This window comes from Chlorocebus sabaeus, chromosome 4 (genome assembly GCF_047675955.1).
Source record: "Chlorocebus sabaeus isolate Y175 chromosome 4, mChlSab1.0.hap1, whole genome shotgun sequence".
Classification (NCBI taxonomy): domain Eukaryota; kingdom Metazoa; phylum Chordata; class Mammalia; order Primates; family Cercopithecidae; genus Chlorocebus; species Chlorocebus sabaeus.
Window position 1 is genome coordinate 53,895,044 of NC_132907.1, and position 12,927 is coordinate 53,907,970.

Below are 12,927 nucleotides of genomic sequence, written 5' to 3' on the forward strand. Positions count from 1 at the left end.
GCAAGTAATGTCCGCAGTTCCCAGGAGTTCACTTGGCAGAGAGTACAATAAAGCCCCTGCGTTTGTGTCTGGCAGATAATACCCAGAGCCCCCACACCTATCACCCTGTGATGAATTTAAAGTCCCTGCACCTGGAACTGTTTGTTTTCCTATAACCATTTGTCTTTTTAACTTTCTTGTCTGTTTTACTTCTGTAAGAATGCTATAGCTAGAATCCTCCTCCCCTCTCTAAACCAAAGTATAAAAGCAAATCTAGCTCCTTCTTTAGGCCGAGAGAATTTCGTGCGTTAGCTGTCTCTCAGTCACTGGCTGATAAAGGACTCCTGAATTCGTCTCAAAGTGCAGCGTTTCTCTCTCACTCGCTTGGTTACAACATAGGCTCAGAACTGACCCATTATCATTTTTGCCACATTCTATTGGCCAAAGCAAGTCAAAAAGCCAGCCAGGTTCAAATAAATGGAAAAATAGACTCCTTTTTTGATTGAAGGAGCTGCAACACCCCATGGTAAGGAGACATGGACAGAAGTAGGATAGAAAAGTTGCTATTTTTGCACCCTACCACATTTTCTCCCAGTGCTAGGCTCCTGATTTCTTGGATTCCATGTGAAGCTCCAAAGCAGGAATGTACCATGCACTGGACCAAAATCTGCAGAGAAGCAACAGGTCAGCAGAACTGGGAAGCACTAAGACTAATATTTTACACCTAAGTCGAACTTTTCCCTTCATGACATCAATTTTTTCCTACAGCACAACTTTCCCAGATTCTTTCCACTCTTTCCTCCAAGGTGGGCTTAAATAGACTTTAGCAGCTTCGTCCCCAATTTGTATTTACGTCTGTATTGTACACAGTTTTCTCCAGTATAATTTCCTTATTATAGGGACTTTGACCTGAATAAGTGAAAGTGGGGTGGATGCGACCTGGTCAGATTCTCACTCTGATTGAGGCTACTGTCACTCTGGGAGTTGAGATAACAGCAACTGCTCCACCTCTTTTTAGCCTTATGCACCCCTCTCATTTCAAGCCAGACTGAGCTGCACATTTCTCCTGAATGTACTAATTTAACTTGGTCTGTGTCTATTAGAATGTCCTGTCCTCCTACTCCACAGATTCTCCTATGGTCAATAATGACCACTCATTAGGAACAGTCCTGCCAGCTATGCAGAGTCCTTGAAGTCGACCACCAACTAACCAGTTTTGTCTCTTGTGTGTGACAATATGGAGATTCTAAATAAATGATACTATATGGTTAGGAATTATTTGAACCTTATAAAAAAAATTAAAGCCATCTTCAAAATAACTGGTTGGTCAAGGTGGCTCACACCTGAAATCCCAGCACTTTGGGAGGCTGAAGCGGGCAGATCCCTTGAGACCAGGAGTTTGACATCAGCCTGGCCAACATGATAAAACCCCATCTCCACTAAAAATACAAAAATTAACCGGGCATGGTGGCACATGCCTGTAATCCTGGCTACTCAGGAGGCTGAGGCAAAAAATCACTTGAACCTAGGAGGCAGAGGTTGCAGTGAGCTGAGGTCATACTACTACACTCTAGCCTGGGCAAACAGGGTGAGACTCTATCTAAAAAACAACAACAACAACAACACAAAACCCTCTTTTTATTGAGCATGTTCAATGAGCATTTGTTGAGCACATATAAACAACCAGGAACTATACAGTGGAAATAATGAATAAGACCCTTTGCTACAATGAACCCAAATCCTAAGCATGGAGACAAGCAAGAAAATAAAAAATTACAATGGAGAGTGAAGAATATTTTAGGGGCAGGGCACAAAGTAGAGAAGAATATAGGAGAGCACAGACAGAGGGCAGAGCCTGGAGGAAGGAAACACTCTGAAGAAGACAGAATGCTTGAGGTACCTGGTTATTAAGTGGTTATTAAGTCACCCCACTTTCTTTCCTTCAGATGATTATTTTAACTCTTTCCACTCTTCATCAGAGTCTTGCTTTCCAACCTTTAAAATCCTGTTGCTTATCTTTTGTTTTCCAGAAATTCCTTTGGAAAGCCTTGGGAACCACCTTAGCATCCTGCCAAGATTCAGACTTTGTAAACTCACAGATTAAGGAGTTTCTGACTGCTCCCAACCAACTGGGGGATCAAAGACAGGTGGGACCCCTGGCTCTCAATTTCCTCTTATGATGATAACAACTAATCCTACCCATAAAACATCTGACAGCTTTTATAATAATGTTCTACTTAATCAGAATTATCAATTAATACACTCAGAATAGCCTAACAGAATTTTTCAGAAAAGTTAGGCTTTTCTATTTAAAAATCAATACTTCATTTTCAGCCAAGTTCGTGAAAATATTGAAAAATGAATTTCAATAATTCTTACCTAACGAGAGTATATTTGATATATTTTGACCTTAGCTTGACTTAGAGCATGATTGTGAGCATCAAAATGATTGAATTTACAAGCTGAAAGCTACTTATAGACTAATCTAGAGAGAATGTAAAGATAACCTGAAGTGTTTCTGCAAAGCTTTACCTACTTCCTACCATAGCCTGTGGCTATAGAGCATATGTAAATATGGAGGAAGCAGAAGATGTGCATTTTGTTGTTTTTGTTGTTGAGACAGAGTCTCACTCTGTCACCTGGGATGGAGTGCAGTGGCAGGATCTTGGTTCACTGCAACCTCTGCCTCCCGGGTTCAAGCTATTCTCCTGCCTCATTCTCCCAAGTAGCTGGGATTACAGGTATCTGCCACCATGCCCGGCTAATTTTATATTTTTAACATATAGTGTTTCACCATGTTGGCCAGGCTGGTCTTGAACTTCTGACCTCAGGTGATCCACCCACCTTGGCCTTCCAAAGTGCTGGGATTACAGGCGTGAGCCACCACGCCCCACTAAAGATGTATATTTTAAAACAAACAAATAAACCAACAAAAAATATTTCCCAGGCTGATAAAGACCACCAGTATAAAAAATGTATAGTGTGTTATACTTTCTCCTCAGAAATTATGAGATATTTAGGGTTCTTTCTCACACATTAAATGACCAGAAACCACTAGACCTCACTGAACTTTTGAAACTGCTTTTATGTTACTATTATTTCCTTTTTTCTTGTCAGATATTATTATCATTTATTGCTATTGGCACCATCTCAATATCATTTTTTTCCATCTTAGCTCTGGTATAGGTTAGGAAACAAAGTAACTTGATTTTAGATATAAGCATATAATAAGACTCTCATTCAAGCTCTGAGAGTTTCACAGACTTAAAAAATAAATTGTGACTGGGCACAGTGGCTTACGACTATAATCCCAGCACTTTGGGAGGCCGAGATAGGCGGATCATGAGGTCAGGAGTTCGAGACCAGTCTGGTGAACATAGTGAAACCCCGTCTCTACTAAAAATACAAAAAATTAGCCAGGTGTGGTGGTATGCACCTGTAATCCCAGCTACTTGGGAGGCTGAGGCAAGAGAATCGCATGAACCCGGGAGGCGGGGGTTGCAGTGAGCTGAGATTGCGCCACTGCACTCCAGCCGGGGTGATAGTGTGAGACTCTGTCTCAAAAAATAAAAAAATAAAAAATTATGATGTCCAATTGAGCTTCTCAAATGCCTTTTTTACTTAATTTTAAGTCCTTGAATATGTCTTACATACTCAAGTGGCTTAGTAAATGACCTCTAGATGAATAAAGTGTTAACACGTGACTTTCATAACCCACCAAATCTACTTGGTTTTCAATCTCCTAAGCATAATGTTTTCAATCATGTGATGCCAGAGCTCCAATTCTAGCTTCATACTGGAACGATTATTATCTAGACTCTACAAGAATGATCTAGTCTATGAGTTTTCATAATGGCTCTGGCAGGGTTATGCAACTGAATGACATATAACAGGTTTCAGGAACAAATTGCCATGAAGGAACTCTGGTGAAATCAGCTTTGGACAAGAGAGGTGGGGACAGCCAGAATATATAACCTGAGTGTGAAACAAGAGCTGCCAACTTTCAGAAATTTAACCTCTTAAGATACAATAAAGTTTCAGGAACAGAATGATTATTTAAAAGCATCAGTTAATTCAAGCTGGAAAAAACCTCCATTAGCGTCCCAGCAATCATAGATTGCAAGTCCAAAATCTTGGGGATAGCCTAAACGACCCTACTGTGACAAACCTCCCACCTCCTATCTGACTCATTTTGCACTGCTCTCCTCCCTGACTGCTCACTCAGCCCTCTCAGTGGACTTCAGGAGCTTTGCTCTTACCTTCTCTCTGATTGAAACTCTCCTTTCCAGATAGTCTAATGGCTCACTCCCTCACTCATTTCAGGGCTCTGCTTATTGTCACCTTGTCCATGAGACCATCTCTGACTATCCTATTTTAAAAATGCAAACTTCCCCCAATCCTCATTACCTATTCCTGCTTTACTTATCTTCATAGCACTCATCACCATCTGGCACACACGCTGTATATTTACCTGTTTACTGAATTGATGTGTTTACTTATTTCACTTCCCTATTACTTCCCTGTCAGTTCTCCTGGTTGTATACTTCACAAAGTTGGGGACTTTGGTATGTTCTGCAAACTACTGTACCCTCAGCACCTAAAAGGGTACCTGGCCCATAATAGGTGCTCAGTAAGTATTTGTTGAGTAAATAAATGGTTAAACTCAAAATGTCATACCTTCTCTGATTTTAGGGAATAACATCTATTTTAGGATACTGTGCCGAGAACCATTTCGATATTGTTTTAAAAGTACTTAAAACATTTCAAAATCAGGAAAAGTTTTTCATGAATCGATGTAAGGTAAGAAGAATCATCTTCTTCAAGGTTCTCAGTATTGCAAGGCCAGACAACCCTGATTTCTTCAGTGAATATCCTTTCTCTACATTACACTTACTCCTGTCGCCCGGTTCTTATTCCAGGTCAGAACTGTCTAAGCCTAGTCTTTGCAGGATGATCAGCTATATGAAAAGTCTATTTTCTCTGACCCTAAAGCTGATCTGGGAGATCCTAAATGCGCTCTGCATGTGCCTAGGTTTGCTGCTCTGCCAACCGCTCAGCCCTCAGGAATAGCTCCTCTCATGTATACTCTGCTTACCTTGAAGGAAAGGAGCCTGATAAGTAAATAATTAACAAAAGCTTCTCCCAGTTATCTCTCTGAAGCCCTGGTCGTCCCACAGGACCATCCTGCGTGTTTACATTTAAACAGGCAAAAATACATTCATTTTAGACTTCTTTGAATCATCCCAGTTCAGTTTCTTATCCCTATAGTGGTCCATGGGATTAGGAAAAAAACATGAGAAAAAATAAAACTCCTTCAGTCACATTTTTCGCATCTCCCTTTCCTGGTCTTCAGAGCCTTTTTTCTGGGAAAAAGAGCCTGACCAAGACAGATGTCATGGTCATCTATGGAGCTGTGGCCCTCCATGCTCCCAAGAAGCAACTTCTCTCCAGACTTAATCAAGACATCATATCCCAAGTCCTGTTTCTTCATGGCCAGTGCTCTCAGGTAACGCCCATTGCAGGACTGCCTCCATTTCTAGGCTGGGGTTCCTAAAACTTGCAGGGACTCAGCCCCTGGGAAGCTTTTTTCCTTCCCAGTCTTGGTATGTTTTTATCAGCAGCGTGAAAACAGACTAATACAGTAAATGTCTCAAGGATTACTACGCAGCCATAAAAAAAGAATAAAACATGTGCTTTGCAGCAACATGGATGGCTGCATCCTTCAGGCTCAAAGGATACAGGCCAAAAGAAAGATAGATAGGATCTGCTATGTTTGGGAAATGAGAACATATGGGAACAGAAAAATTCATTTTAAAATAGCATCAGGTAATCTATTTTCTTTCCTAAGGCCCTGAGCTGTTCATGTCCTACCACTGCTGTGATGCGTGATTGTCCCAGATCAATCATATCCATAGTGATCTCACCCTTGTTTGAACTTAAAACAGTTACTCCTGTACTATTTTAGGGCACCTGGCTTATTACTTCCTTGTAATAGTATCAGAAGTGTTAGCCCATGGTAGTTCTTTAACTTTTTATGTGATAAGACTTACAAATTACCTTGAACAGTGTTTCACAAATAGTAAGTGTCATATACATACTTTAAGTGAATAAAATAGGTCATTCGTCAGGCTTTTCAGTTCACCTATGTTGCACTGTCTTCCTCTCCACATTCATCCCAGCCACCCTGACCCTCCTTGATGCTTCTCAAACATACGAAGAATGTTCTACCTTCAGAGCCACCAAACCAGGTTGAAATTTATCTGATCATTCTGTCTTCCACAGCATTTTATTTGTATCTTTAGTAAATTGCTTTATACATGTTGTGAATTCATCCATTTTGCTGACAGATACCAGGCTGGCCACCTAAGAATCACGTAAGAATCAAGTTTAAAATATAGCTTCCTAGAGTTGTTTTCTAGAGAAGTTACTTCAGTAAGTCTTGGGAAAACTTTGGAAATCTATATGCTTAAAAGGTTCAAGTGATTATTTATAGATCGATGTAGGAGGCTTTCATTGATTGTATGCACATCTGCTGCTTCTCCTGTTAGATTGTCAGCACCTTGCTGACTCCTTTAGCTTCTGGTCTGTGTCTCCACAAACCACATGTTGATGCATAAGTGCTCTTCAAATTTATTCATATGTACATGTGATAAGAATAGACTCATAAGGACTCATGAAATTGTAGTCATCAGTATATGCTAGTGGAAGGGTATAGGGCAGTCTTCCTCACACCTTAGTTGCATAAGAATTGCCTGGAGAGCCTGTCAAAAATAGAGATGCCTAATGGATCCCAGTCTTCAGAGTTGAATCACTGAATCTGTATTTTCAAAATGCTCCTCAAGAGTTGATTCTGATGCCCCTAAAATCTGATAAGCAATGATGAAAATAGAAAACATAATAAAATATGTTTTATGTTACATTAATTTATAGTCAGTCATTGAGGAACATTATGAGGAAAATACAAGAGAGAGGAGCCAAGTAAGGTGGCTCATGCCTGTAATCCAACCACTTTGAGAGTCCAAGGTGGGAAGATCACTTGAGGCCAGGAGTTAGAGAGCAGTCTGAGCAACATAGTGAGGCTTCATCTCTACAAGAAATTATTTTTTAAGCCTGTAATCTCAGCCCTTTGTGAGGACAAAGTTGGAGGACTACTTGAGGCCAAGGGGTTGAAATCAGCCAGGAAAAAGTATCAAGACCTCATCTATAAGAATAAATAAATAAAACAATTGCCCAGGTGGGGTGGTACATACCATTAGTCCCAGTGCACTCTAGCCTGGGTGACAGAGCAACACCTGATCTCTAAAAATAAATAAATAAAAGAGGAAAGAAAATAAGAATGATGAAGATAAACATTACTATACACTTTCAGGGTACAGTCCGTTCTGCTATAACACAACATATACACAAGATAATATAGGTAAAAACATAAGGAGGAAATGAGATTGAGGCATAACACTCAACAAACTCCATCAGTGACACACTCTTTTTAGTTTAGAAGCCCCTCCTGGACAGATTATTTCTTTTCATAGATCTGAACAAAATTATTTCCCGTTGAATTTTTTTTTCAACTTTTAGATACAGGAGGCACACGTGCAGGTGTGTTGCATGGGTATATTGCATCCAGGTAGTGAGCATAGTACCCCACAGTTAGATTTTTTACCCTTGTCCTCCTCTAATAGTCCACAGTGTCTTGTTCCCATGATTATGTACTCAATATTTAGCTCACACTTACTTGGTTTTCTGTCCCTGCATTAAGTTTTAGTATTATGGCCTCCAGCTCCATCCATGTTGCTGCAAAAGACATGATATTATTATTTTTTATGGCTGTATAGTAATCCATGGTATATGTACTGTATTAGTCCATTTTCACTATGCTGATAAAGACATACCTGAGACTTGGAAGAAAACAATGTTTAATGGACTTACAGTTCCGTGTGACTGGGGATGCCTCACAATCACAGCAGAAGGTGAAAGGCACGTCTCATGTGGCAGCAGACAAGAGAAGAGAGCTTGTGCAGGGAAACTCCCCACTTATATAATCATCAGATCTCATGAGACTTATTCACTATCATGAGAACAGCATAGGAAAGACCTCCTCCCATGATTCAATTACCTCCCACCAAGTCCCTTCCATAACATATGGGAATTCAAGATGAGATTTGGGTGGGGATACAGCCAAACTATATAAATATGGTGTGTGTGTGTGTGTGTGTGTGTGTGTGTATCCGACATTTTTAATCCAGTCCTCCATGGTTGATTCCATGTCTTTGCTATTGTGAATAATGTAGCAATGAACATATGAGTGCATGTGTCTTTTTGGTAAAATGATCTATTTTTTAAGTACATTACCAGTAATGGAATCACTGGATAGAATGGTAGCTCTGTTTTAAGTTCTTTGAGAAATCTCCAATCTGCTTTCCACAGTGACTGAACTAATTTACATTCCCATCAACAGTGTATAAACATTCCCTTTTCTCCCCAGCCTCACCAGCTTTTGTTTTTTGTTTGTTTGTTTGTTTTTACTTTTTTTGTAATAGCCATTCTAACCACTATAAGACAGTATTTCATTGTGGGTTTGATTTGCATATCTATGATGGTTAGTGATGATGAGCATTTTTTCATATTTGTTGACCACTTATATGTCCTCTTTTAAGAAGTGTCTGTTCATGTCCTTTGTCCACTTTTTATTGGGGTTGTTTGTTCTTTGCATGTTGATTTGTTGAAGTTCCTTATAGATTCTGGATAGTAGACCTTTGTCAGATGCATAGTTTGAGGATATTTTCTCCCATTCTGTAGGTTGTCTGTTTACTCTGTTGATATTTTCTTTTGCTGTGCAGAAGCTCTTTAGTTTAATTAGATCCCACTTGTCAATTAAATATTTAATCTATCTTGAGTTAATTTTGATACATAGTGAAAGGTAAGGGTCTAGTTTCACTTATCTGCATATGGTTAGCCAGTTATCCCAGCAACATTATTTATAGAATAGAGTCCTTTTCCTATTGCTTTTTTGTTGTTGTTGTCAACTTTGTCAAAGATCATATGGTGTATGGCTTTATTTCTGAGTTTTCTATTCTGTTCTATTGGTTTATGTGTCTGTTTTTGTGCCAGCACCATGCTGTTTTGATTACTATAGCCTTATAGTATAGTTTGAAGTCAGGTAGTATGATACTTCCATCTTAGTATTGGTTTGGGTATTCAGGCTTTTTTTGTTGTTCCATATGAATTTTACAATAGTTTTTTTCTAATTCCATGAAGAGTGACATTGGTAATTTGATAGGAATACCAATGAATCTGTAAATTGCTTTGGGCAGTATGATCATTCTAACAATATTGATTCTTCCTATCTGTGAGCATGGAATGTTTTTTCATTTATTTGTGTCATCTCTGATTTCTTTCAGCAGCGTTTTGTAGTTCTCATAAAGATCTTTCATGACCTTGGTTAACTGTATTCCTAGGTATTTCATTTTCTTTGTGGCTACTGTAAATGAGATTATGTTCTTGATTTGACTCTCAGCCTGGACATTTTTGGTGTATGAAAATGCTACTGATTTTTATACATTGACTTTGTATCCTGAAACCTTACTGAAATCATTAATCAACTCCAGCAGTCTTTTGGTGGAGTTTTTCGGGTTTCCTGTGTATGCAATCATTTTGCCAGTGGATAGGAATCTTTCTACAAAAAATTAAAATTACAGAAATGCTACCTAAAAAATGGCATTTTACCTTGAAACACCTGAAGTCAGTTATGAAGGTTGGAACTTCCTATGAAATGGTAAAAGGAAGGAGGGTTATCTGAAGTCTAATGGATTGTTGTAATACCAGATTTGGATGGGAAAGACTCATAACACACAGTAAACTGAGGTAGCTGGTAGATTCATGGGGTATGTGCATGTGTATGCTTTGAGTATTCCTACGTGGCTCAGTTCACCTGTGCACCTTTCCTCTCACTGAGGAAACTGCACACAAGCAAATGTGAATTCAGCATGTACTAAAAGTATTCTCTGATACAGTATGTCAATCTCATTGGAACAAATCTGCATTTTCAACACAAATGTTATAGCAGAACTCACTGTACTCACAGTTCCAGAGTTAGCTGCCCTTTGACTTTTCATTTTATAATTTTTCACTTCTCATTTCCCTAAGAGCCTTTACCCTTCCTTACCAAAGTCTGTTGAGCCTCTTTAAATGATTGTGAAGGCTAAAACCCCAGACTTGAGGTCTCTAACCTGCCTTCTGCAGCTTACTCATGATTCACCTGGGGGAAAGACTCTGCAAATGTACAAGGTCTCAATTTAAAAATGGAAGAAGTGAATTGTCTCCCTCCCCTTGGCAAGACCCCCCTTGGCAAGGCTCTACCTCCTGCTTTACTATTTTCCTTCAGGTTGATGGGTGGGTCATTTTGTTGGGTTGAGTGTATATCTGACTGCTACTCATTGAGAATCTAATTTTGCCTTTATTTCTTCTTAGGTTCTTGGCATGTCTGTGATGAACAAGGTAGGAGATATAGATGATAGATAAGATAGATAGATAGATAGATAGATAGATAGATAGATAGATAGATAGATAGATGCCCCCCTGAAGTATGCCAAGCAAAGATGTTCTTTTGATTTGATTCCATTTGAAAGATTTCCAACATGTAAAAATCCAGTTCTGAAGTCAGAATCCATGATCCTAATCTAGGGCAGAACAAGGGACTATATTCTGGTTCCACGGTCTTTAGAAGTTGAGCTATAAACTAAAGCAACGTTTTTCAAACTTTGAGTTGTGACCCACCAGTTGACCATGAAATCAGTTTAATAGGTCAAAAACAGAAAAATTATTTAATGAAATAACAGAGTACTTTACATATAAAAACTATAACTATTATTTCTGTTATATATTAAACATATTTGGGGCATATAGATATTAGGTGGAATTGTAAACTGTTTTCTACTGTTGTTTATGGTCAAAAAGGTTTGAAAGCCACTGCTCTAGAGAACTTTCATTCTATTGTGGGTGGTAGGGAGGAAAAATGGCCTTTGTTTCTCACTTTCCCTGCAACTTAGACCCTAGTCTGGAGTAGAGATGGCAAAGGAAGCAAAGATCCTCACTCCTCTCTGGGAACATATTTCAAAGCTAGGTCACATGTTAATAGACCTGAGCGTGGTGCCTTAGACCTTGACTTGCGTTGTGAATGCTTTTGCTTTAGGACATGGATCTGCAAATGAGTTTCACAAGAAGCATCACTGAGATTGGCATTGCTGTCCAAGATGCTGAGGATCAGGGGTTCCAGTTTTCCTACAAGGAGATGCTGATTGGTTACATGCTGGTGAGTGTGCAGAGAGGGAATAAGGAAGGTCCTGAGTATTCTATTACCAAGACTTCAGGGCTATCTTTTTAAAAAGTGAATAGACTTCACCAGTCCCGCATAACAGATCTCTGCCTTGTTTATGACCCAGGGCACCCAATGGTCCGATGAGATTGCAGCTGCATCTGGAAACTTTCCTGAGCCTTTCTGAAACATTTGATCTCCTTATTTGTGTTGCAGGACTTCATTAGAGGCGAGCCCCTGGATTCCTTAGCTAGCCCTGTTCGGTGGAAAGCCTTAATCGCCATTAGATATCTCAGGTAGATAATCGTTTGTTGTTTTCATTGAAAAAGTATTTTCCCACTTATCCTCCTCCTGATCAACTAACATCTATTAGTGCTTCGGTACACACTCCAAAAACTGAACATAGTTCATTAATAAGAGCTTCAAATTGGGGCTTTTTCTCCTTCCAAAGAGTTACGGATCTGGCTGAGAGATTGGTCATTTGATGACTGACAGAGACTGAAGAGCTACTCAGACGAATTACATGTATTGATATATGGACTAAAATTTCTCTGCAAAAGGAAATTCCTCTTTCTAGATCTTGGCCTCCAAGCAAATTTTAAACTTTCAATTAAAATCTTATGAAAGCCCTAATCACATTCTAGTTGGTTAGCAGCAATAATCCTGAAAAAGAAAATAATTTTTGGCACAATTTAAAAATAATATTTTCACCCTGCAGTGAAATAAATAGAAGTTATAACCACAATAAGATAGCATCTCATGCCAATCAGAATGGCTATTACTAAAAACTCAAAGAAAGATGCTGATAAGGTTGTGGAGAAAAGGGAACACTTATACACTGCAGCTAGGAATGTAAACTAGTTCAGCCATTGTGGAAAGCAGTTTAGATATCTCACAAAAGAGAGCTACAATTCAACCCAGCAATCCCATTCCTTGGTATATACCCAGGGGATATAAATAGCTCTACCATAAAGACATATGCAAGCATATATTCATTGCAGCACTATTCACAGCAGCAAAGACTTGAAATAAACTAGATGTCCATCCATGGTAGACTGGATAAAGAAAATGTGATACATTACACCATAGAATACTATACAGTCACACAAAAGAATTAAATCTGTCTTTTGCAGTAACACGAATGGAGCTGGAAGCCATAAACCTAAGCAAATTAATGCAGGAAAACCAAATACCACTAATTTTATAAGTGGGAGGTAAATATTGAGTACACATGGAAACAAATAAGGAAATAATAGACACTGGGGCCTAGTTGTAGGTGGAGGTTGGGAGAGGGTGAGAATTTTAAAACTATCTATCTAGTTCTATGCTTATTGATGAGATAATCTGTACACCAAATCCTTATGACATGCAATTTACCCATAAAACAAACCTACACATGTACCCTCTGAACCTAAAATAAAACATGAAGAAACAAAAAGAAAAAGAAATAGAAGTCCTCTGTAAAGATTGGGAAACCACACAAAATTTTTAAGAAATAATAAAAACCACCCATCGTGCCCCTGTTGCTAAAACTCTGGTCTATTTCCTTGATGTGGTTTGACTTTGTGTCCCCACCCAAATCTCATCTCAAATTGTAATCCCCAAATGTTGAGGGAGAGACCTGTAATCTCCACGTG

The 12,927-nt window shown here is 39.0% G+C and overlaps 1 protein-coding gene across 1 annotated transcript in view; it reads left to right on the plus strand.

The window, feature by feature from the left end:
• MROH2B (maestro heat like repeat family member 2B) overlaps positions 1-12,927 on the plus strand; it is a 74,194-nt gene that overhangs the window by 33,811 nt on the left and 27,456 nt on the right. Inside the window, exons 19-24 of the mRNA XM_007961473.3 lie at positions 2,010-2,126; positions 4,672-4,779; positions 5,333-5,485; positions 10,447-10,473; positions 11,168-11,287; positions 11,507-11,586. Coding sequence (XP_007959664.2) covers positions 2,010-2,126; positions 4,672-4,779; positions 5,333-5,485; positions 10,447-10,473; positions 11,168-11,287; positions 11,507-11,586 — 605 coding nt within the window. The remainder of the gene's footprint in view (positions 1-2,009; positions 2,127-4,671; positions 4,780-5,332; positions 5,486-10,446; positions 10,474-11,167; positions 11,288-11,506; positions 11,587-12,927) is intronic.